Source organism: Panthera pardus, unplaced genomic scaffold, assembly GCF_024362965.1.
Source record: "Panthera pardus isolate Hobbes unplaced genomic scaffold, ASM2436296v1 HiC_scaffold_25, whole genome shotgun sequence".
In the NCBI taxonomy this organism is placed as follows: Eukaryota; Metazoa; Chordata; class Mammalia; order Carnivora; family Felidae; genus Panthera; species Panthera pardus.
The window spans coordinates 49,656,883-49,681,757 of NW_026526821.1; the positions used below are offsets into that span (position 1 = coordinate 49,656,883).

General features: G+C 49.5%; 1 protein-coding gene across 3 annotated transcripts in view; it reads right to left on the reverse strand.

Moving 5' to 3' along the window:
- ACSS1 (acyl-CoA synthetase short chain family member 1) overlaps positions 1-24,476 on the reverse strand; it is a 60,949-nt gene extending 36,473 nt beyond the window's left edge. Inside the window, exons 1-2 of one of the 3 annotated variants that reach the window (XM_019437190.2) lie at positions 24,309-24,476; positions 13,194-13,290 (exon numbers count right to left, since the gene is read on the reverse strand). In XM_019437190.2, coding sequence (XP_019292735.1) covers positions 13,194-13,290; positions 24,309-24,450 — 239 coding nt within the window. In that variant the 5' untranslated portion in view covers positions 24,451-24,476. Of the gene's footprint in view, positions 1-13,193; positions 13,291-23,613; positions 24,224-24,308 lie in introns of those variants that run through there. The other 2 variants (XM_019437191.2, XM_019437189.2) reach the window with 2 other exon arrangements.
- Positions 24,477-24,875: the final 399 nt, after the last annotated feature.

Genomic DNA, 24,875 nt, shown 5'->3' on the forward strand with positions numbered 1-24,875 from the left:
GCCTAATAACAGGACTCATTACCAAGGTATCTGTGAGGACTGCTGTGGTCTGATGTGTGTGTCCCCAGATTCATACATGGAAATCCTAACCCCAAAGATGACAGTTTACGAGCTGGGGCATGGGGTCATGAGGTGATTGGATCATGAGGATGCCCTCAGGAGTGGGGTCAATGCTCTCACAGAAGAGATTCCACAGAGCTCCCTTGCCCTTTCCCACAGGAACAATGTGAGAGGACAATGGCTATTACCCAGGAAGAGGGCCCTCTGCAGAATGCAACCATGCTGGTGCCTTGATCTTGGACTTCCAGGCTCCACACTGTGAGAAATAAGTTTCTGTTGTTTATAAGACACCCAAGATGTGGTGTTTTGTTACAGCAGCCCCAAAAGATGAAGAGAAGGACCAAATATGAAGTCCCATGCACATTTAAAGGGATTCTATAAACAGTAGCTATAATTATGGCAGAAAAAGAAACTCAGTGTAAATCAGTGATTCCTTAATAGAAGTGGGTACGCCCCCATGCTTCTTCTCAGGAGAAAGAATAAAAATCCCAGTTTGGTTTTGTGTCAGTCATGGTGTCATTAGCTCAGGATGAAAGAGACTCAAGGATATTTGAATGCCTTGTGTTGAAGCCCTCATCTGCATAGCCCACCTGTTCTGTACCCTCACAGCAGGTGGCAACAGGAAGGCTTCACCTTGAGGGGGGTCAGTGGATTTGAGAAGCATGTGTCATGCACAGTTGGAACTGCCTATGTCCTGCAGGTCACAGGCACTCAGCCCTTGGCCTTGGTTCTGAGAGGTTGGAGGTGCCATGCTCTGAGCACCCCACCTGTCTGTCACCTACTGTGTCTCCACCATCTCCACTAGCTGCCCCACCTTCTCCAGCAACACCTGTCGCCTATTGTGAATACAAGGAACCTCCTCTCCAGGCCAACCATGACTACCTTCTAGTTCCCTCCCCAACCCCCACATGTTGGCATCCAGAATACCTCCCTCCTGCCTATCGATCCCCCCATTCACATTTTCTTCCCATGGAACAACGGTAACAGCTATTCAGTGAATGTCCAGTGCCTAGGACTGCTCTGACTGCACACACCCATTTACCCCTCACAACAGCTCATGGGTATGAGCTGCCATCACCACCACCCCCCTTCCATCTCTTGGATAAAGAAGCTGAAGCAAACAGAACTTAACTGACTTCCTGAAGGGGTCAGGGCTGGATTTGAACCTGGAGTGGTTCCGAGGGTCCTGCTCTTAAGCAGTTTCCCCCCACCCCACCATAGGCTTCAGCATCAGGACAGCTTGTTTTCCATGGCAAAGCTTCCCAAATTTCATAATTTCTGCTATCTGCCAACTCTATTGTTATTTATGTAACATTTGGGGGAGGGTAGTTTATTTTTTAACATAAATTATTTTTAAGAATAAGCTAAAAACTCTAAACTTGAGGCTGACCTTGTTCAAAAGGAAAATTAATAAGAGCAGTGTTCAAAGCCAGCTTACTGTAGTTACATGGAGGCTTTCTTGTAATTAGGATGGAGGAGAACAAGAGAGAGGATGGGGATGGGGGTGGGGTGTACTTTTCCTTCATGAGTCTGTGTTTGGCTCTGCATTCAGGACCACCTGGCCAAGGGTATTCCTTGCTAGGCATATCTAGGTTGAAGCGTTCACCCTAAGTCTTTCTCTCCTGCTCTGACACAACCCGACATGCAGTCGGCCTCTAGACAAACCCCTGTGGAATGGAGGTAACAGTCACACTTGAAAAAAATCTCTGTCCTAATTAACGCCTGATTTCCCCTCAGACCTCAATGCTTGGCCTCCAGACAAGTCTTGTCTCCGGAAAAGGAGTTCTTTCCTTTCCAGACCCAAAGCCTAGTTCACAAAACTGAGAGAGCCAGATGCCAGGCTAGGCTAGCGGCCCCGGTCAAGAGTGCGCTGGTGGACTCCAGTCCTGGCCACCAGCCCAGAAAACAGCTGGTGCCCTGGCAGGACATTCACCCACTGGCCGGCCAGGCGTGTTTACTCCCAGGGAAAGTCACAGAAGTATGTCCTTTCCCTGGTGGAATCTGGAACAGAATGAAGTTTTAACTTTCTAAAAACATTCCCTTTTCCCTGGTTTAAAAAGAACAAAAGCCACAGGATGTTTTTCAGGTCCCACTCCAGGTTCACATGTCCCACATGTGGTGTGGCAGCTCTTTCCACATTGCTGCCTGGACAGCAATGGCAACAGGACACAGGGCAGCAGAGCTCACGCCAACACTTCCAGACCAGACAGGACCCAGGGGTTCCTCTATTTCCAGGCATTCCTGTGAGTCCGCAGAACATTCCAAGTTAGCATGCAGAGTAAAGTACGCAAGAAGACACAGCCGCACCGGTGGCAATCTGGAGGCTACAAGAATTTGGTACGACTGCCTCAGGTCCAGGGTGCCTTCCTGGCCTCTTAGTAGCAGCTTGGAGAAACTGCTAAAAAGAACAGGGGGTCTGGGACACCAACTTCAGCTCAGGTCATGATCTCATGCTCTGTCTCTCTGTCTTTGTCTCTCTCAAAAAATAAATGAACATTAAAAAAAAAAAAGAATAAGGGGTCCATGAAACACACTATTGTGCTGCCAAATGTTTAATAACAAATTATCTCGGTGGGGTGGGGGGAAGCCCTGATTTATAATAGCATTTGCCAATTATTGTGGTGTGAATATTCCCCCCATGAAAGATTTCCAGCTACCAACACGATTTACTGACCAACTGAGCAAGGGGCCAGGAGGGGGAGCCCCTGTGACACCATAACTCACCTCATGAGCCCCCAACACCCCAAAAGCTGCCTGTGACCCCCATGGAGGCTGTCCGTAAAGGTTACTTCAACTGTTTCTTTCATAAAAACAGTAGTTGTTGTTTGCTTATTTAACTCATTAATAATCATGCATTTAATAATAAACAAATAATTGCTAATACAAATTTAAATATTCATTTGGAAGGAAAGGGAGGAGCAAAATGCACACTCTTTCTTCCACTCAAGCCAGCTCCTTTTTCAGGCCATAGTCTCTCTGACCCTGAGTTTAAGGCACTGCATTCTGTGTAAGTTCAGAAATTGGGCTTTCTGAGGCTTTCCCCCTACTGTGCACATATACTCCACAGCAACCCTGTCACCAGGGCCCCTGCAGATGGCTGCTCAGCTCAGCCCTGTTCAAAGGTACCTGCCCCAGGATGCTGGCTGCACACCCCTTCTGAGGGGCATCCTTTTGGAGAACCACAAAAGTGCCCCCATTTGCACCAGCTGGTAATATGCCAAAGACCTCCTCAAGTAGAACACTAGACTGGAAAACTGTCCCACAGTTTAGTCATAAAGCCCAGAAAACTAACAGGTTTATAATGTGAGGATAGAAGACTGCCCTTTTGGAAAATGGCCTATCCTGCAATGAATCCATATCTAGCCGGGCCTACCTTGGTGAAAGGATTAAGTGAGTGACAGGGTTAAGATCAGAACCTATTAGAGCAGACCTTGAACTGCTGTGGCACACACAGGAGTGACTCAGAGGGTTTGTTCACCTGCACCAGGAGGAAGGACCACCAGGCCCCACCTGAGTGGCCTGGGATCTGGGCGGTTATAGGCCCGGTCCTCATACTGTTACATTCAACTGCACAGGAATCGAACAGAATCAGGGTCCAAAAACCCATGCTGGACTAGACCTGCCTGCAGTCACCATGCCTTTCTCTCACTCGGCATCTGTTCCAGCCTCCTCAGGACGCACCTGCCACCTCAGACACCTCTCATCTGGAATTCTGTGTAGGACTCAGGCTGCACCTGGTAGCTGCACATGGGGAGCAATTGCAGTGTGGGCTGCTGTTTTGCTGCAGTTTGGGAGATGCTGGGGTTTTCCTGGAGAGATTCCACTAGCTACAAAGATGTCAAGAGAAAACTGAGCAGCTGAGCCATCAAAATGGTGGTTTCCTGGCCCTGGACCAGAGCCACAGTGGTGTGTTTTGAGGACTCAGCAGTGCCTGCGGGGTCTCCTGAGTCCATTCTGATTGTGCCAGAGGGTGAGGCCTAGAGTCAGCCCAAAGGCTTTGTAAGCACTCTGTGTAAGCTCCCTCTCTGCTTAAAAGAGTGGCACTGACTTCCCTTTTCTACAGCTGAATCCTAACAGATGTGTTCCCTATGATGGGTGCCAGCAGCTGTATAACCAGAGATGTATTTTCAAATAAAGCTCCCAGGCACCCCCAGGAGATCCTGACTCGGCAGGGCCCAAGCAAGTCTGGGTCTTTATTGTTGGAAACCTCCTCAGGGGAGTCAGGCACACCCTGAGCTGGAAATCACTGCTTTAGATGATACCAGAATGACACATCACTGAGGTGTGGAGACCACATGGAATTTCTTTAGTTGTCTGCATCTGATAGGACCCTACATGCCCTCTTCCAAATTCCATGTCCTTGTTGCCACATTAACTCAGTCAAAACTTGTCTTGTCCCCAAGACTTCATCCAAACAAAACCAGCAGGGAGAATGGGGATATGCTAGCCCAAATGAGTCACCTTATCTGCCAAAGGCTCAGAAACCTCACTCCTGCCCTCTCAGAGGAAGTTTACATGGATTTGTTGATGGAAAATTGTCAAGCCTCTCATTCAAACCTGACCCACTGCTGTTACCACATTCAGATGAGGTGCATGACAGGCTTGGGCAGGGCCAGGAGGAAGAATAGGTCCAAGACAGCCACGGGAGGCCCAGGACAAAGAGTGAAGGGTAAGAGAGTGCCAGGCCAGGCAGCCCCTGTTCTGACAGCACCCATCTGTCACTCTGTCATCCCTCCCCCGGCACCCATGGCATCCCCCACCCTTGCCTCTAAGGTGTTCCAAGGCCCAGAGCACCCCTCACACACTTTGCTTCCTGCCCCTCACTGTCCCACAGTCACGGCAGGACTCCACAGCCCTTAGCCCCGCCTTCTTCTGTAGCTGACCCTTGTCCCTCTTCAAGGCCACCCAGAGCATGCTGGCACTGACAAGCCTCCTCCTCTCCAGCTGATGTTAGCACTTAATGAACGTGTGCTTAAGCAGGGGGTGGGGGCAGATGCTGGGAACACAGGGTCCTGGTCAGTAAAAGGCTATTGTCAGCAGAGCTCACCCTCTCTGCACATACCACCAGGAACCACCAGAAACCACCAGGAGTCCAGCCTGTCACCAAGTTAGTATAGCAGAGCAGCCAGAGGCCCCTTTACACTGTCACCTCCTCTCTCAGGATGGAGAAAGAAGACTCAGATTCCTCAGTATGTCAGCTAGAGCCAGACAAAGCTGAACTCAAACCCCATTTCTGACCTTTCCAGGTGGGTAAGCTTGAGGATCCTGGAAGCTCACTGGGACCTCAGGTCCTGGACTTTAAAACCAAGGATGACCATGAATGTGAGCTAAGATCATCAGTGTGAGCTCCTGTCCAATCAGCCAGGGGCTACCCCGAGACATCAGGGTCAGACGTGACTTTTGGAGGATGGAGGCCTGGACACCCCATTCCCAGTCACCAGGAATATTCCCAGGAGTTGTTCTTGGTGCCCTTTGTTCCAGGCAGGCCATGGACAGAAGGATCCAGCCTGGCAGGCACTGGAGACTGGACACTGGGCTGAGCATGGGAAGGGACCCCCCGCCCAGGGCACACCCACGTGCCACCTACCCACTTTGCCCTCTTCTCAGCCCAGCCCCAGACTGGGTGCCCAGAAGCCAGCACTGCAGGGGCCACACTGCTGGGGACTGGGCCAAGTGCAGTGCCATATGTGCCCCCCAGCAGTGAGGGCCATGCTTCGTCACCCTTCCCAGGGGCCCAGCCAGCCAGGGGCCCACTCCCTTCTAGCTGTGCGTCGATTTTCAACTCTACATTGGACAGTATGTCTAACCTCATTGTGACCCCTTCCTTCTGTATCCACCTAGCATGAGAGGAAATGGGCACTGGGAGGGAGAGGGGGCAGAAATGAAGATGCAGCCCCCTCGATGTGCACTTCTGGACAGGTGAGGAGGTTCAACCACTGCCCTCTGTGCCCACAGTGCTGCCCTGATGGAAACCAACATGGGGAAGGGCCATGTGACACCACACGGCCACCCACAGTGAAGCTGTAAGTCAGGCTCATCCCACTGTCTTGAGACTCCAGAAGCAGAAAGGAAAAAAGTCACAAACGACAACACCCAGTCTTAGAAGACGCCTCCCCAAACTGTCCCCACTCCTCAGGAACATGCATCAAGACCCTTCCCCACCCCAGAGCTTGACTCCCACCCACCCTTCAGGTGTGTGCTCCCCCGTCCACTCCCACCCCAGGGCCTGCACCATGCCCTCACCAGGTTGTGCCCCTCCACCTCCCACAACCCAACCATCCCCCAATAGTCCCTGCATGGCAGAAGAGGAATCCAGCTCCAAGGGAGGCATTTGCTTAAGTGTGCTCCCAGAAGTAAACCTCTGCCACTGTTTGCCCCAGAGAATTCTCAGAAGGGTCCCCATCAAGGAGGTTTCCCTAGCCATGAAGATAGACACTCTCAGGGTACAATATTCCTGCTGTAGTCCCAAGATTTGGCATTCTAAAATATGAAATTCCAAGAGACTTAGCTGGTTCAAAAGAAGAAGAAGAACAATAAGTGATCATGTATAGAAAGATTCAAAACCCTTCTCAGTTTCAACATCTGGAGCCAAAGTCTTAAGGAAAGATAAGTACACAATCCAAGTGACCCAGGGTTTCTACCAGATCCTGGAAGTCAGCATGCGGATTCCCGACCAAGTTTTGCAATCAGAGTTACTCAGAGGTCAGCAGGGGAAAGAGTGTGCCCAGGGCACCTCCCTCCTCTTAGTCAGGGAAGCCAGGACACAGCACATGAGCCCAGGGCCTCTGGCCTCTCCTCCCCATATCCAGGGGAGCCCACTGAGCAAACTGACTTTGCTCTGTGTGACAGATGGCCCGTGCCATGGGAAACTTCACTAATCACAGGGCTGTTTTACCCCAAAGCACCTAACCCATCAACCTCATTATGCCCATTAAGGATCCTCCTCTTCAACTGCCCTAATATTTTAACAAAGGAGTCTGCTCATTTAAGTAATTAATTTGGGGGCAAGGAGAAGAGCAAGGAGCAAGGGTTGGGACCACAAGAAGGAGAAGGGGCTGCCTTTTAGCTGACTAGAGATTGTTCTCCCGAGGTGAAGTCCTCACTCTGAAAACGCCACCCCACAGGGCCACTCCATGTCTTTCCATCATCAAATCTGAAATCCTCATCATCCCAGACACTGTTCTGGGCTTTTGTTCCCCATGCCCACACTCAGACACCCAGCAGAGGAGAAGGATGTTTCCATTTTGCAGATGAGGAGACAGAGGGTCAGAATGGTAGAATGACTTGCTCAAGGTCATACACAGCCAGAGGACAGAGCAGGCACGGAGCACAGGGTCCATCCACCTCCACCCTCCCTGGCCACTTCACCCTACAGTGCCCTCACCTGCCATTGTTTCTCTGTCTTCATCATCACACTTCCCCCTCTTGTGCCTCTCAAAACCCAGCCCTCCTCAGAACTTCCCCAAAGCCTTCTCCAACCTGGTGTCCATGCTGGAGTCCTACTTCCTACTGCTGGAATCCAGAGGGACCCTCCTTTCTGTCACAAACAGGGCCAAGGAAACAAAGAAGCCTGTGTAGGAGGTGCCTCCAAACTGCAGACCTGCCCCACAGCTCTATGTGTGTTGGTCTAGCTGCCCCAGAAAGAGTATTCCCTGTGGGCCCCATCTTGTATTCTCTGTGGGCCCTCCACATTAGGCACAAGGCTGTGTAGTCTCAGTAACACCCAGTGTCTGCCCACCATGTCTGGGAAGAAAGCCGTCTCCTCAGTGTCCATCCAGGGGTTCTGAGGCAGGGAGGGTAGAAGGAGGCCTGACATCCCCTTCACTCCTCTGGACAGGGGTTCCTCACTGTGTACACCTGCTACCAGTAAGAAGACGGAACAGCCACAGAAATCACCCCTTCCAGGGCCCTGACCCACAGTGAAAACTATACTCAGTTCATGTTGTGGGCACACCCAAGACAACACCTACCCTTTTTGGTGAAGCCTGTGGACGTCCAGCTCTATTGAACTATGTTGGTCGTGACCACCACACTGAACCACACCTGCCGGTGTTGGAATAGTGCAGGTCTTATCTGGTCCCTCATTTTATAGCTGGGCCCACTGAGGCCCAGAGTGACAGGCTTCAAGGGCACAGAACTGGCCAGGGCTAAAATTCTTAAGCTCTGGGCTCGAGTTCAAGTTCAGACCTCTTTTTGGAGAACTCAGACAAAAGATGAGCTAAGCCTTGGTAAATACTCTACATAAGACACCCACATCCTGCTGTCACTTCTGTTTCAGGGCACCCACGTATACCCCACAGGCTGGGACCAGCCACCAGACCTCAGTTTGCTCTACTCTATGCCCTCGTCCATCCCCAGCTTCAGAAATCCCTAGCCCAGACCTCCAGGCTCCAGGCAGACAGTAATCTTGAAGCCTCATAATCTACCTCACCACCAACTTCCTGAGGAGTTTGTGTTTCTCCACATCCTCACCCCCAGGGACCTCTAGAATCTGTCACTTGAACTACAGGTGAAAGACAATCTTCTAAAAAGGCACTATGCTAGAAAAGGACACATGGACAGTTGAAAGGGGCAGTGCCTAGAGTGCTATTTGGCTACACAGCCTCAAGGAGCCACCCAGCTTATCTGTGTCCCAGCTGGCCTCTGAAGTCCCTGCCCTCGGAGGCCTCAAGCCCACAGGCCCAGCCTCAGGGGATGCAGAAGGGGCCCAGGATCTGAAGTCTGCTGGTTCACTAGGATAGAACAGCTTCTTCCAACTGGCTCTGAACACACCTCTCTGGGCAGAGAGGCAGGCTAGAAGGTGGGCTGGGGCAGCCCTCCGGCTCTGGTTCCAGCCTAAAGTCACAGTCTGCCTTCTTCTCTGGAAGATGTGCACAGACCATCCCAGGCTGATCCCTGCCAAGCAAAGCATTCCTGCTCCCTCGCTTCCCTGAGGGAAAAAAGTGTCACACCTCTAAAGAAGGGAGCTCAACAGAACCATGCTGATTATCTCGCCTCCTCCCAGAGCCCCATTGCCATCCCAGGGCCCACCTGCACTGCTGAGCACATTCCTGCAGCTTTTCCTGGTCAATCTGGCAGGGTACGCCTTGGAACCGGTGCCAGCTGGTGTTGCAGAGGGAAGGAACTGATGGGGCAGGCGAGGACACAGGGCCTCCCCAAGATTCCCAAAGCCAATCCTGCCAGGCCTTCCCTACCCGATGGAGGTGAGATTACAAATATGTGCCAGTATTCAGAATAGCAGAGTCCACACACAGACAACTCTGGGCACAGCTCCCAGAACAGGTGGCAGGACCCTACCTGCCACCCAAGAGAACGTTCCAGGACAGATCCCAAGCACAAAGAGAAAGCAGGTTGTAGAAACGCACCTGGAGAATAAGCACACTCAAAATGTATGTGTGTAAGTGTACCACATGTGTGTCTGCCCAGACATGTGATGAATAGTGGAGATTCTGGTAAGCAGGGTGGAGGTGTCACTTGCACCCATTACAAGCTCTACAATGATTCTCCAGGAACATGCTTCCTCAAAAAACTTTAGCAGTCACAGAAGGGAGAGATTCTGGGCTCCCAAGGAATGAGACAAGTTAGTGACCATTCCCTGTGAGCTAAACCCCAGGCAGAGGCCCCGCATCAGCCCATTTGAGAGACTCCATCATCGGGCCCCAGTGAGACTGCTGATCATGGCTGAGGTAGGTGATGAATGGGACATGGCTTCACCACTCTGACCTTGCTGCCCCAGGACAGATCAACTCCTCTCTCTGAGTCTCCTCCTTATCTGTAAGATAAAGCTTTGACAACCTATTTGGGAAAAAAAATCAGAACAGCGGTTGCTTCTGGAGGGTAGGGATGGTGACTGAGAAAGGCCATGGGACTCCTCTGGGACAGTGCTCATTGTTATGTATCTCATAGGGGTTTGGGTTATACAGGTATATACATTGATCAAAACTCAGCAAATGCACACGTGCATTTTGTTGTATATAAACCTCACAGCAAAAAATAGAAAATAAACACACAATTAACTGTAGTTAATATCATGCCATCAAATTGCTCAGGGGATGTATGTTAATGTCTTCAACTTACTATGAAATGTATCCAAAAAATAAGATGGACTGACCCATGGAGGGATGGATATATAAATCACATGTGATAAAAACAAGGATTGTAAAATGTTAAGGGTAGAATCTAGGTGGTAGGGAGACAGTAGATGCACTACTTGAAAATTTTCAAATTATGGAATTTTCCATAATAAAATGTTGGAAGTAACAATAAGAACAATAATAATTCCTATGTAATCAGGTGGTGGTACTTAAACAAAATAACTTAGCTACAATGCTTAAAACAGTTCTGGAACGCAGGAAGTACTTGATAAATAGTAGCGGCTACCATAATCATCACCATGTTCATTTAATAAGTACTACTTTAACCTCCAACACATTTTGTCACTTCCCCATGCCTACAATCACTTTGGTTATCACAATTAACCCATCCTACAGATGGGAGATTACAGAGCTTCACAAGATCACCCAGCCAGTAGGAGGCAGCTTCAGAATGGCAGATTGCAAATTCCTCCATGTCCAGAGCAAAGGCCACAGTGCTTGTCCCAGGGGTGAGTCCTGGACTCATCAACCTGCTACCTTCTGTGTCTGAGGTCACAGTGGGGGAAGAGTTTGGAGTGGCCACCCACAACTTCCAAACAGACAAGGTGGGTGTGGTCCCCAGCACACAGCCTCTGAGAACCCCAGCCCCACAGAGTTTCTTGAAAGAGCTAGAGCTCCAAGTCTGGAACTTGGTCTTCATGCCGACAAAGTCACCTTGGCTGCCACTGCATGAGACACTGGGCAGGAGAGCACTTTATTTTAGTGGCAGTTTATATGTTGGCAGGACATCCAGCACCAATGTCTAGGTGGCTTTCCTCTGAACAGGGAGAAAGAAAACCTCATGTCAAAAACCTAAAATGACCAGGAGAATAATTAACCCATATCTCTCAAAAACTAGCTGGAATTATAAACAACCTGTACACACACTTACTCAAACACTTACTCAAACACACACTTACTCAAACAGCAACTAGAAACAGTCATCTGGTACTAAGTCCAGATAAGGTTTATAAAACCATTTCAAGCTAAGTCTGCTTATTTTCAGAAAGAGAATAATAAATACTTTGCCTGTACTCATAAGCATGTCCCTTGCCTGGGACTGCTTTGGTGCAACTGAACTGAGATTTAACACACTGGCTGCAGTCCTGAAAATTCCCCCATGGCTTACATTTAACCACACATCTCAGCAGGCCAGACCAAGCCCAGCTCTCGGATCACTTAACACTGCTGACCATTAACTCAGTGTGGATGGGGGGTGTCCAGTTAAGGGGGTATCCTTGGAGTCCAGGCACACCTGAGGTAGTGACAAAGGGAAAATGGTTCATCACTGGGTCAGCTTATCTCCAACAACCAGTTGGTAAGCCCTTCTACCCCCACCCACAGTCTTAATCTTTTACTAAAGAATCACACATTAATCAAGCTGGGCCAATAATAGTAATGAACAGTGAAGCCAGTTTGTTTGTTAGAGCAGTGTTCCTCAAACTCAAGTGTGCATAGGGGCCTGGGGCTCTGCCTCAGTTGTCAGCATGGGGCCCAAGGCTCCCAGGGGGCAATGCTGCTGGCTGGTGGGCTGCATGGAGGCAAGAGGTTTATCTGTACAGGCTCATGGAGAGACAGGTCAGCAAACAATGCAGGCACTGGTAAAGGCTGGGACAGCCGAGGGTTGTTGAGGTTGGGGAATGGTAAGGTGGTGCCCACCAGGAGCTGCAGCAGATTAACAAACATCACTTTGCTGCAACCAAAAGTCAATGAGTACACTCTTACCAGGTTTGATGAATTTGGTCTGTGATAAAACCTGAGTCTGAGAAACAAACAGAAAACTAGGGGTGCCCAGTAGTCCCCAAGTCACCGAAGTGGCAGGGGAGTTATTGCCGCTCTCAGGCCCCCTCCTTCCCTGAACACTCCTTCTACCATGCCCCCCTCGCTCCTACTGCCCCAGCCACAGGTGTTTCCTGGACACCTGTGCTTATTAAGAGTCCCAGGTGGGCCTGAGAATTCTCCCCCCAATCTTGGCTACTCCTTCTTGGCAACAAGACCTCAGCTCCAATGTCACCTTCTCAGACTATTCAGTCTAAAGTGGCCATCCAGCCACATGCTACCATGTATTTGGGGATTGTTTGTTACTACAATATACCCCAGCCTGTCCTGACAGATACAATGACACTCAATGAAACTTGCTGAATTGGACGAGAAAAGCCACAAGCTGCCCACAAGGAGAGTGATCACTAGTTGATGGTGAAGGGTGCGTAGTGATGAAGGACATATGACTTAGATTCACAGTGGGTCTGAGATAGCATTGTAAAGGTAACTTTAGGCTTAAGCAGAGAGGGGCTTACCCCTTGGAAGGGGAAACCAATGTCCTGCAGTGACTGACCACAGAGATCCCTGAGCAAGGCAGTTCCAGAAGGAGGCAGTGCTTTAGGAAGCCAGGTTACTATTCCTGGACACGGGGTTCCTTCAAACCCTCAACATGCATACAACATCCCGAAAGGTGCTTGACACATGGAACGTGTTCCAGGACAGATCCCAAGCACAAAGAGAAAGCAGAATAGAAATAGAAAGATGTCGGGAGGACCCCTCTTGAAATGGCTTGATCTTATTTATGGTGCCACTCTCAGAGCACTGGGAGAAAGATGCTAATTAGACTCATTTGTTAATTCCAGCATGTATTTTATTCAGTTTGCATTCATGTTTACTTTCCTGGGACCAGAGAACATTTCCAAAGCTGAAACATGCCCTTGATACTCAGATGACCTCCTGCTCAGAACCAGACAGAAGCACACAGCACTGTGGCAAAAGCCTCTCCATGCCTTGAACATTTGTCATATTTGTGTCCAAAGACCCAGTTCTTTTTGTGGGAACCTAACAGCACCAAGTATTGCTGAGGTGAACAAGGGCAGCCCTCCCCCAGGCTGGGCAATCTTGCTCCTATAAACAGCCCATCAAAAGTGTTTGGGGCTGGTGTGTACCACAGACACAGATGTAAAGGGCCAGGAGACCCTGCTGGGCACTGAGATGCTGTCAGGGGAAACACAATACCTGTAGGTGATCCTCACTTCAGTTCCAGGCTCGTCCCGCTCCCAGATCAAAGCGACGCTCTCTGGGGACTTCCGAACATGCTGATCCAAGCAGTTGACTGCACAAAAACAGGTTTTACGGATGTTACACTTGGTGCTTTTAAAGTTGGATAAGGGGAGGGTTTGGTTTGCTGTGGCTTGGGCTACTCTCCACTGAGGTGGACCGTACCATCCTCAAAAGCAAGTATTCTACCTCCTTGCAGGAAAGGTGATTTGTCAGAGCCTGCAAAATGAAACTACCAGTACACAAATAGGATTTCACATGTGCAGGGCGATCTCTTGTGAATACTCTGAAGCAGGCACTTCATCTCTGCGGGCCCAACCCTGGCCACACATGGGCGTTACCCAGGTCACCCCCAGGGACCCTGACCCAATTAGCTCCATGGTTTTCAAGGCTCCCTGGGTAGTTCTAACATGCAGTTGGGGCTGAGCACTGTAACCTGAGATGCTGGAAAGAATGCTTAATGCAAACAGGCCGCCCGATTCAGTATACAGTTCATGCAGAAAGCTCTGGAGTCTGCTGGAGGTGCGACCCAAGACAAGGATCCATATCCCTTCTCATGTCCAGCCAGTACCCTACAAACAAGCCTCTACTCCATGTGATGAAATGATGGAGAAATGTCATGCTCATTTTCCGGAAGGTTCTGCTTCCCACCCCCTCTGTTACCCAAGCTCAGATCACATGACTGCCCGCAAAAACAGAAAATCAGTTCTGATGATTTACTGTAAACCTGAAGATTAGTAAGATCAGGTTCATTTGCTAACATCCTGTTCAGTACTCTTGATTTCAAGGTGAGCTTCGATCTGCCTGGTTCATGCAGGCACCCTTTCCTATCAGCTCTCACAGCCAGATTTTCCTTACTCACTTCTCCTTCAGCAGGAAAAACAAAAACCACAAACAGCTTTTGGGGCCAGCAGGCCTCTGCCAACCTGGTCTTCAGGGTCACCCCAGTGTTCAGGTATATATATATATATATATATATATATTTTTTTTTTTTTTTCTTTTGAGTGCAGTTACTTATCTTCTTCAATTCAAAATCATCCCATATAAATGGGATATGCATTATCTACCATGTTTAACTCAACAAGACTATAATTGGGATCAAATACAAAGACTGAATGTTGAAGTGCTATTATATGAATGCAAGGTACTGTTATCAACTGATAATACCATGCAGTGAGCTACAGGGACTTTAATAAATATTTCTTGCTGAAATAACTGTTCTGACAAAAGTTATGGGAGCCGATGCTCATAAAAGATCATGTGATTCCCATAATTCTTGACAGGGTGAACCCACATGAAAATATTTACATACTTTAGCTGCATGTGCATCTGAATTACATTTTATCCTTCTTGGGTTATTTTATCTATCATTTACTCTTATAATAAAAAAAATTTCAGGGCTACCTGGGTGGCTCAGTCAGTTAACTCTTGATTTCAGCTTAGGTCATGATCTCAACAGTTCATGGGTTTGAGCCCCACATGGGGTTCTGCACTGACAGTACAGAGCTTGCTTGGGATTCTCTGTCTCCCTCTCTTTCTGCCCCTCCCTTGCACCCGCATGTGTGCATGCTCTATCTCTCTCCCTCTCTCTTTCAAAAATGAATAAACATTAAACAAATTTTCATTTGAACTTTCTGACTCCTAACAGGTATACAAGTTATACCTCAAAAAATTTAATAAACAAAGATAGAGGTCATCTGGAAAAATTATTAATACTATTAGTACTTACTGATGCAGGAAAGTTCTTTAAATTACTAGAAAAACAAAAGAGAAGAAGTGTCATAAAACTAGCAGATAGAGGGGTGCCTGGGTGGCTCAGTCGGTTAAGTGTCCAACTTCGGCTCAGGTCATGATCTCACAGTTCATCAGTTCGAGTGCCGCGTCAGGCTTTGTGCTGACAGCTCAGAGCCTGGAACCTGCTTCAGATTCTGTGTCTCCCTCTCTCTCTGCCCCTCTCCCTCTCTTCCTCTCTCTCTCTCTCTCTCTCTCTCTCTCTCCCCCTCTCTCTCAAAAATAAATAAACATTAAAAAAAAAAGGGAGAAGAAAAAAACAGCAGATAGAAAATGCAAAAAGAAGTCAAACTGAGGAGATTGGTGGCAAAATCTGGGTTTGCACAAGAAACCTGACGTCAGTGTGTGTATGTGGGTGTGGGGGGGGGGGGGGAGGGGTCAATTAGTCCAAAATTTAGAAATCAAGAGTTTTCACACAAAACCACAGATTTCTGGCTTCTCTTGAACAATCAGCAGATGAGGCCACATCCTCACCTAGGAACTAAAGCAGTGACTGCCCCCTCCCCAGGAGGGACTTACCCTTTCTCACTCATACCCACCACTTCCCCACCCCCCAACACCAGCCCACCACCCCACCCTCCACCCATGCTTCCGGGCCCTGAAGGATTTAAGTGATGAATCAGGAAGAAATGACCCTGGGAAGGTCACAACAAACCTGAAAGTGCCCAGCTGAGAATCCACAAACTGGGTTACAGCTGTGCACTGTGTGGGGATGGGTGGTCCAGCGGGAGGAGGGGGCTGCTCCCATGTGCACATGAGTGCTCACTGGCCCCTGGCTGTTCCAGGCATCACAGGGGAGCTAGTTATAAGAGCAAACTCTAAGCCTCACACCAAACCTGCCCCACAGAAGACCCCCTGAGATGTGTGCACACCGAACCAAGAAGCCTGCTCTAAAATACCTTCTCCCACTCTGAGTTTGACCCTTTGTGTCACCCTGAAAAGTGGGCAGCTCAGGTGTAGCCTAGAAAACAGTTACCAGGTGCTCTGGGTGGTCTAGTGACCTGCCCAAGGCCACAGTGGAAAAGGCCACAAACCACACATGATGCCTCACCCAGGATTCATCTCCCAGCATTGCTTGTTCCCACAGCAGCCAGGGAACCAGGATATACGTCTCATCCCATGAGTGATGGCCCAGCTTCAAGCCAAGACCCTCACAGCCTCAGACCCCAGCAGGGCATCCTGCACCTGGTTTATACCAAGCAAAAAGGAAGAGCTGCAAAAAGTAGAGGAGAAATATGTGCCACAGGATGGACACTGGGAATCCAGGGTGTGGATGAGTGGCCAGTGAGAGCAGCCATGTATCCCCATCTTCCTGGGGCTTATGGATGGCAGGAATCCAGGCAGGTAAGCACTGAACCCCAGGTGCAGTATCCCCTACGTGCCTTCCCTGCACACAGGGAGTGTTCAACAAGCATCCGCCAAGGCTGCGCATGATCTACCTCTCACTGCTGTCCATGTTGAGTCTGGTGAGCTCCTTCCTGCTTCTGGGCCTTTGTGCTGTTTCTCCTTGCCTGGGGGACACTGTCCCATTGTCCCCACGACTTCCTTTCACCTGGTGCCCACACTCGCGCAGGTCTTGGCCTACATGTTCCCACTCTCACTAAGCACTTCACATCCTGTGGACCTCATGCCTCCCTCTAACTTTTCCTGAGATGTTTACACTTGCTGCCCCTCTGTAGGCTGGGACCCAATGTCCTGTCAATATTTGTACCTGTGCAGCCTAACCCATAGCACAGAGCAAAGAAGTACCATAGCTCGGAATGATGGACAGACCATTCAAGTCCTCAGGCTGGAGGGTAACACTGGAGTCTAAAGGACACCAGGTTAGCTCCATGCCTAGGGAAAGAACAGACCTCTTGTCTTTGTGGCCTTATCCCTCAGAGTCTCTTTCTAATCTAAACTAGCACTTCTGAATCCTCCAGAACCCCCAGAGGGCTTGTTAGCACAGAGATGGTAAGGCCTCACCCTGAGTCTCTGAATGAGCAGGTCTGGGTGGGCATGAACATCTTCACCTCTAGGAAGATCCCACTTGCTGCTGCTGCTGCTGCTGTTGCTGCTGCTGCTGGTGGTGGTTCAGGACCCTGCCCCAGCAGATAGATGTGAATGCATACATCTACACACAATCTATTCTAGATTTGGGATGGGTGGGCGGGGGGGCCTTTCTTTTCCCTTTGGGGACAGGAGTAATTAAAGATTCAGGGCACCTGGGTGGCTCATTCGGTTAAGTGTCCAACTTCAGCTCAGGTCATGATGTTACAGTTCATGAGATCAAGCCCCACATCGGGCTCTGTGCTAACAGCACGGAGCCTAGAGCCTGCTTCATATTCTATGTCTCCTGCTCTCTGCCCCTCCCCCACTCACATTCTGTGTCTCTCTCTAAAAAATAAATAAACATTAATTTTTTTTAAAAAAATAAGACTCTCTGTAAGACATCTGGCCAGACCTTTGCTGGATGGCAGCCTGGAGTCATGTGAAAAACCCATGCTCTGGTATCTGGACCCTGTCCAACCACTCACTAACCACAGACGGTGCTTTGCTTATCTAATTTAAATCTTGCTTTCCTAATCCATCATGGGGGTAATGGCTCCTGATTCAGAGAGAAGGTAGGAATTAAAGGCCATTTGAGGGTTTCCTGCATGGGGTCAGATGGTTCTGCTGTGTCCCCAAGAGAAGCACCCTCCACTGCTGCCCTGGATGATGCTCAGATGACACAAACACATACACAAAGCACAGCTCAGGGTCTGAGATGATAGTGGTCCTAAAATGCCATGTATGTGTTGGCTTTTAACACACGTGTATGGTTCCTGCTATTGCCTTCATTGCAGGAAGGAAAAGAAAGAAGGGGGATGGGAGTGAAAGAAAGGAAATTCTTCACATTTAATTTTTTTATCTGAGGCAGGGGAAGGGGCAGAGAAAGAGAGGGAGGGAAGGAGGGAAGGGAGGGAAGGGAGGGAGGGAGGGAGGGAGGGAGGGAGATAGAGAGAGAGAGAGAGAGAGAGAGAGAGAGAGAGAGAGAATCTTAAGCCGACTCCACGCTGAGTGTGAAGTCCAATATGGGGCTTGATCCCACACCCCTACGATCATGACCTGAGCAAAAATCAAGAGTCAAATGCCAACTGAGCCACCCAAGCACTCCCCCCTTCTCCACATTTAAAAACAAAGCTTCTACCAAAAGAACTGGGCAGTGGGACAAGAAAATTCCATCTCCAAGAACAAGTGGGCAAGGACTTAGGTCGATTTAAGGCTCAGCTCAAACACCACCTCCTACTAAAAGCCTTTTCCAATATCCTAGCACACAGTGACCTCTCCCTCCCTGTCACTCCATGGCTGACACCATTTAATGCTTACTTACCTGCCCGGTGGTCTCCACTCTGGGACATAATGCTAACTCTGCAAAATCCTCCCCCATCTGGGTCACAAGTCCCTGAGGACAGGGACCATGTGCCTAAGATTCATTTATCATGGGGTTGGGGTGGAGGGGCGCTATCATAATTCTCTCCTTAGCAGCTAGAAAAATCTTGAGCAAGTTACCCCAGTGTGGATTTTCTCACTTATTGATTTGTGGTTCGTCTCCTGGGCAGAATGTATGCCCTGTGGTATTGGCGTGTTTTCTGTACTGTTCATCACTATGCTTAAGTTGCAGCCTTCATTTCCACATCTGTACAATGGGAAGACCAACCACCTCACACTGGTGTCATGAGGATGAGATGAGAAGAGGTTCCACCATGTTCCTAAGTACAGATCTACAACCCAGGCCTGACACTACTCTGCAAACAGATAAGCAAATGCCTGCTGGTGGTTCATGGGTTTTGAGTTGTGTTTTTTTTTTTATTTTTTTTTAATGTTTATTTATTTTTGAGAGAGAGAGAGAGAGAGAGATGGAGCACGAGCAGGGGAGGGGCAGAGAGAGAGAGACACAGAATTGGAAGCAGGCTCCAGGCTCTGAGCTGTCAGCACAGAGCCCAACTCAGGGCTCGAACCCATGAGCCTTCAAGCTATAAGATCATGACCTGAGCCTAAGCCAGCTGCTTAACTGACTGAGCCACCCAGGCGTCCCTTGAGCTGTGTTTTTTAAAAAAGATTACAATAGGATTATCATTTCCATTATAAAGATGGCACACACTTATGTAGGGATTTTCAAGAACTCTTGTCAGATGTTTAAGTACCTCCCTCCCCCTCCCCAACTTTAAGTGAACCCACATGCGGAAATTCAATTTTTTAATCAAAAGAAATGAGGGAGTTAATATTCACAAAGGGATTCACAATGGGTTTTCTTTAAATAGAAAATCTCCCTGGCATATTTTAAGAGATTACATCAGTCATAAATTATATTTGCCAATTTTCCAGAAGCATCTGCTATTTAAAGTAAGTTGTGCGTCTGACAACTGGGAAGGATTCAGTGTCTTCAGGAGGACATTCCTCCTAAGACCTGGGGTTAGACTTTCATTTAGACTTCCTTGAAAGACGTTAGAAAAGTTACTTTAACCATTGACAGAAAAGTGGACCACAGAAGTGCAGCATCTTCTATTCTCAGTGTGTCTGTCTTCTGAATTAGGGGAGGTGCAATTGTAAGAGGAGAAAAGTATAGCAAAATGGTTTCCACAGCTGCAACTCATGCTCCAAAAAGCATCCAGAAATCTCTGGATTAAAAATAGTTTTTCTACACCCTTGCTTAAAAGTAAGGAAACTCATATTTAAAAAAAAAAAATCTGATTCATTGGGGCACCTGGGTAGCTCAGTCAGTTAAGCGTCCAACTTCGTCTCAGGTCATAATCCCACGGTTCGTGGGTTCGAGTCCCTCATCAGACTCTGTGCTGACAGCTCAGAGCCTGGAGCCTGCTTCCGACTCTGTGTCTCCCTCTCTCTCTCTCTGTCTTTCCCCTGCTCGCACTCGTCTCTCTCTCTTAAAAGTAAATAAACATTTCAAAAAATGTTCAATAAAAAAATTTTTAAAAATCTGATGCAGAATTTGGTGTTCAGAAAACAGAATTTAGTTGTGTGTTTTGCAACCAACACACATCATTACCCTCCAGTTCTGCATTTGCAATTTCCTGACATCCTGACTTTATACGCCACAGAGCAAAAACCTTAATCTGTTGAGCCCTGCAAAAGACAGAGACTGGTAAGAATCCTTTTTAGATACTAACCCTTTATCGGCTATGTCATTTGCAAATATCAGAGGGTAAGTGGGTATGGGGATGGGTGAAATAGGTGATAGGGATTAAAGAGTACACTTATCATGATGAGCACTGAGTAATACATAGAATTGTTGAATCACCATATTGTACACCTGAAACTAATATAACACTGTATGTTAACTATATAGGAACTAAAATAAAAAACTTAATTAAAAAAAGAATCTTTTTTAGAATCAGTTTTAGGTCTTGGCTTTCCACAGAAACTTGAAAAGCAGTTTTATGTAAATGTAATAGAAGCAAATCAGTGAAGGCTGGAGACTCTATCTGCTCTGCTCAGGGGTCCTCTGACACCATGACCCCACCTGACACTCTAGCTATCCCAGAGCCCCAGGATGGACTTTGAGAGCCATGTCGGCCACCAGCATGTCTTCCAAAGCCTGCTTCCCGCTTATCCAAGACTGATCCAATGCAAACTCCTATGGTCTTGTTAACAGAAAACGTCATTCCCAGTAACACTGCTGAAGGCCAAGTTCAAGGTCACAGGCTTCCCCATGATTCATTAATAAATAACAAAAGCCAGTGATTGGGTACAAGGTCTCTCACTTCTAACTTGCTGCTAACCACGGCCCCATGTGTCCCCAGGTTGTTCCCTCCTGGTCAGAAGAAGCCTAGCAGCTTCTGCTTTGGTCTCTGAGACCACTGGTCATCAGCATTCCCCGGGCCCAGCAACATGCTGTGACAAGCCCTGTGTAGGTGCTTTGGGCCACAGTTCCAGCTGAGCCCAGCCTGCAGTCATCCCAGCCTAAGCCCCAGACCTGGGACTGAGAAGCAAGGCAGATGCAACAGCCCAGACAGCCTTCAGGAGCAGAAACAAGTCATCCCCAACAGGCCTTGTCCAAAGCCCTGAGCCACAGAATCTGCAAGAGTAATAAAATGGTTGCTACCTTACGCCAGTAAACGTGGGGTGGTGGATATGCAACAATAGTAATTAGAACAGAGTTTGGTTATACGCTATCTGTACTTTACAGAGGAGGAGATGCATACAAAGAACAGTAAGGGGAAAGTAAGGACTCAAACCTAGGTGTGATTCTAGACACACCCAGGACCACTAAACTGTACTGCATCACTCATATACCATTTTTGTTTGTTCACCAGAGTCATCTCCAGGACACTAATCCCAATCCTGCCCATTTCAAAAGTGCCTTCATCTGCCCTGGTTTGGGGTTGATAGGTCAGTGGTTCTCCACCTTGAATGTGCATGGAGGGCTTGTTATGGCAGGGCCCCACTCACTGGGGTTCTGATTCTGACAGTCTAGCATGGAGTCTGAGAACTTGTGTTTCTAAACAGTTCCCAGGTGATGCTGATACTGCTGGTCTGGGGACCACACTTTGAGAACTGCTAGTACAGTTGCTAGTACCCTGAAGGGGTAATGGCAGTTTTGAGAGCAATGCACCTTTGGAACAAGCCATCATTGTGCTATCACACAGACAGATCAGGCCAAAACACCCCCACCCCTTCCACAACTCTCTAGGTGGTACTCAGGGCAGCTATGGCCTGGCCTGATCCTCTTCCATAGTGTCACCTCTGTGATTTACAGACACTGGCAAAGGACAGAGATATCCCAGGCAGATGAATGGGTGGGCATACACACTGGAGGAAGGAAGCTGCAAAAAGCTGTCTCTCTCCATAACAGTTTCCTGAAGCTCAGCTGCTGGCTAGGCAGCCATAAAGGAGAAATAAGTGAAGGAAAAAGAGGCAGAAGAATTCTTGCTGACCACACCCTGCCGTGACTGACTGAGGTTCACCAGGCCCTAGGTACCTGCCCCACAAGGTCCATCCTCACTCTCTTATCAAAGAGTAAGAGGCTGCAAGTGCGCACAAGCTAACCATGAATGTTCACAGCCACTTCAGGCCTTCCACGTCCAAAAGCAGCCTCAAGGAGCTGCACTTTATGCACCTTCCTTCTGTAAGTCATGTCCTCCCCTTCAAAGGCACATTCCACCAACTCTGCAAACCTAAGGGTTGGTTCCCCCTGCTTAGTTCAAGGACACTTGTTGCTGACTCAATTTTAGAGAAAACACTTAGCTAGTAAGTGACTCATTTTGATTAAACCAGCAAAGTAATGTACAGTATGAAAAAATATATATATGGTCCAAAGTTCCCTTAAGTTTCTTTGCTGGAAAAATAATTGCCAGGCACTACCTATAATTTTAAGACCACTTCAGAATGTAATAAGTTAAAATCATTACTACCTATTGATCACCAATAAATGCTGGACTGGTCCATACTTTCTGGCACTCTGTCCTGACAACCAGAGTAGCAGGTGGGCATTATCACCCCCAGTTTGCACAGGAGGAGACTGAGGCTCTGAGTAGAAAAACTTGGTGGAGCTGTGCCAGACAGCAGATCCAACCTCCAAGTTCAGACCCTGGCATGGCCCTGCGGTGAAGACCTGAAGGCCCTTTTCTTAAACAACTCCCAGAGCCCATCTAACTCCATATTCCCAGACAGGAGGCAGCCCCTCTGACCACCGCACCTGCCTGCAAGTCCCATCCTGCCCCAGCAGACCAACACCAGGCCTACCCTGCCTGGCCACTACTGCCTCCAGTTCCTGGACCTTCTCCCCTTGTGGTATGGGAACACTGTGTTACCAATCCCAAATCTTAATGAAACTATAACGGATTCAATCTCAGCAGATATGAAACTGGTTAATGGGGTCTCAATCACCACCAGGTCTGAAGCAAGTCGTGGGTCTTCCGGGTGCAGCTGAAACTGTCAGTTAGGAGACACCCATTCCATCCTTCCCACCCAAAGTCCCAGGAGCAAGGAAATAACCGATTCCTACTGTTGGCTCAGGATTTGTTCCTACCCGAATGCCTTCCACTCCTATGTTTGTTTACATGGGTAGTTTCTCCCCAGGCAAGTCGCTGGGCCCCGCAACTGGCGATGACAAGTCAGACACTTATCGTTTTTTGCCTCCCCCAGGGATAGGAGCGGGCAAGTCCTGACGGACACCTCTGCGCCCCATACCCTACACCCCAGCCTGGCACATAGTTCGCCCGCAACTCCGCAGGCGCGCGCTCCGCAGTGCGGTGGAACCAAGTAGTTAACTCTGGAGGCAGTGGAGAGAGGAGCCGCGCTGGGACAAGGCCAGCTTTTGGGCGACTCAAGCTCATGCCCGGAGGTCTCCACAGGCGCGTGCGGAAGCCGGGAAGGTGGAGTCGGGGCGCGGAGTTGCAGTGGCAGTTGGAGCCTGCCGGGCTGGGTTGGATGGGGGCGGGGATGGCGAGGCGCCACAGTTGAGAGCTCGACTAGCAGAAGACTGGAAAAAGGGCCTCCCGTGGGGCCTGACCCGCCGGGCCGGGGACGGCTGGGCCCGCCAGTTTCTGTTACGTCCCCTCGAGACGCGTGAGCTGAAGGCGTCCTGGGTCCCCGGCAACCCACTCACCAGACACGTTTAATTGGCCTCCCAGGAACCAGCCGATCTTGCCGCTGCTGAAGTCACAATCCCAGACGGTATGATAGGGGGTGTCCCACACGAGCATGTCCCGCGCCAGCTGCCCCCAGAAAGCGGCGGGCTCTCGGGCCGCCTGTGCGATCTGCGCCTGGTATGAGCCGGGCTGCGCTGCGGCTGCGGCGGGGGCGCTCACCCCGCGAAGCGGCCTCGCGGGCTGACCGGAGCGCCAGCTCAGGCTGCCCAGGAGTCTCCCCAAGCTGCGACCCAACCCGCGCGCAGCCATCTTGCCCGACGCCCGGAGGCACTCTTGAACCAGGATCTGAGGCGGAGAGCCGTAGGCGCCCTTTGGTGTCTCCGCGAGCCCCGCCCCGTCTCCGCCCTCCGGCCACCACCCACATCTCGGGGCCCGGGTCCTGTAGCGACCTGCCTCTCTCCCGGACCTGCCCGGGTCCCACCCTTTCTTCTCCCGCCTTTGAGAAGGGGTCCGCGGAGGAAGAAGCGCTGGGGCATGCATACCAGAGGGAGGGCCGCGGCTCTCGCGGGACTGCGATGCCACAGCCCGCCTCCCGTCTCTTCGCTCCCGTCCAGACTCTGGGCATCAGGCCAGGATGTTTTGGTTTCAGTTTGTGGGTCTTAAGGATCTGAGAGCTGCGCCACGAAAAAACAAAACAGAACAAAACAGCGACCTGTTTGCGTTGGGGGACGCAGGCTCCCAGGCAGTGGCTCCCGGAACCGTCTGCAATAGGAAGGAGCCAGCGCAGAATGTGACTGGTGGAGAGAAGCGCGCAGGTGGGTCCGAGGACCACCAAAGTTAGGTCGTTTCAGCATCTCATAGGTTGAAGTCAAAGTATTAATCCCTTTGTGTACCCTTGAGAGTGAGCCAGTCACCCTGCCAGGCTGGCCCATGCCCCACCCCCCAACACACACACAAGCGGCTCCCGTGGGCCAAATGGGCTGGTTAGTGGTCCTTGGGCCAGGACGTTGGTCCGGAGTCTGATGTTCTTATCAGCCAGCTGCTGGCCTCAGCCCTCGCGGAGGTCACCTGCTAAGGGGAGGTGAGCGAGAGTGTAACAGGGAAGCAAATGGCCTACTAACCTTGGCTGATTTGGAAACATGAAGGTTTCTCCCATTGCTCCAGCGTCTGTGGCCTGGGTTCAAACGTTGACTTTTCGAGCTCTGTGACCCTGAGCAAGTTTCTTAACCTCTCTGCGCCTCATTTTCCTTTTCTTCAAAACAAGAGTAACATCTCTTTC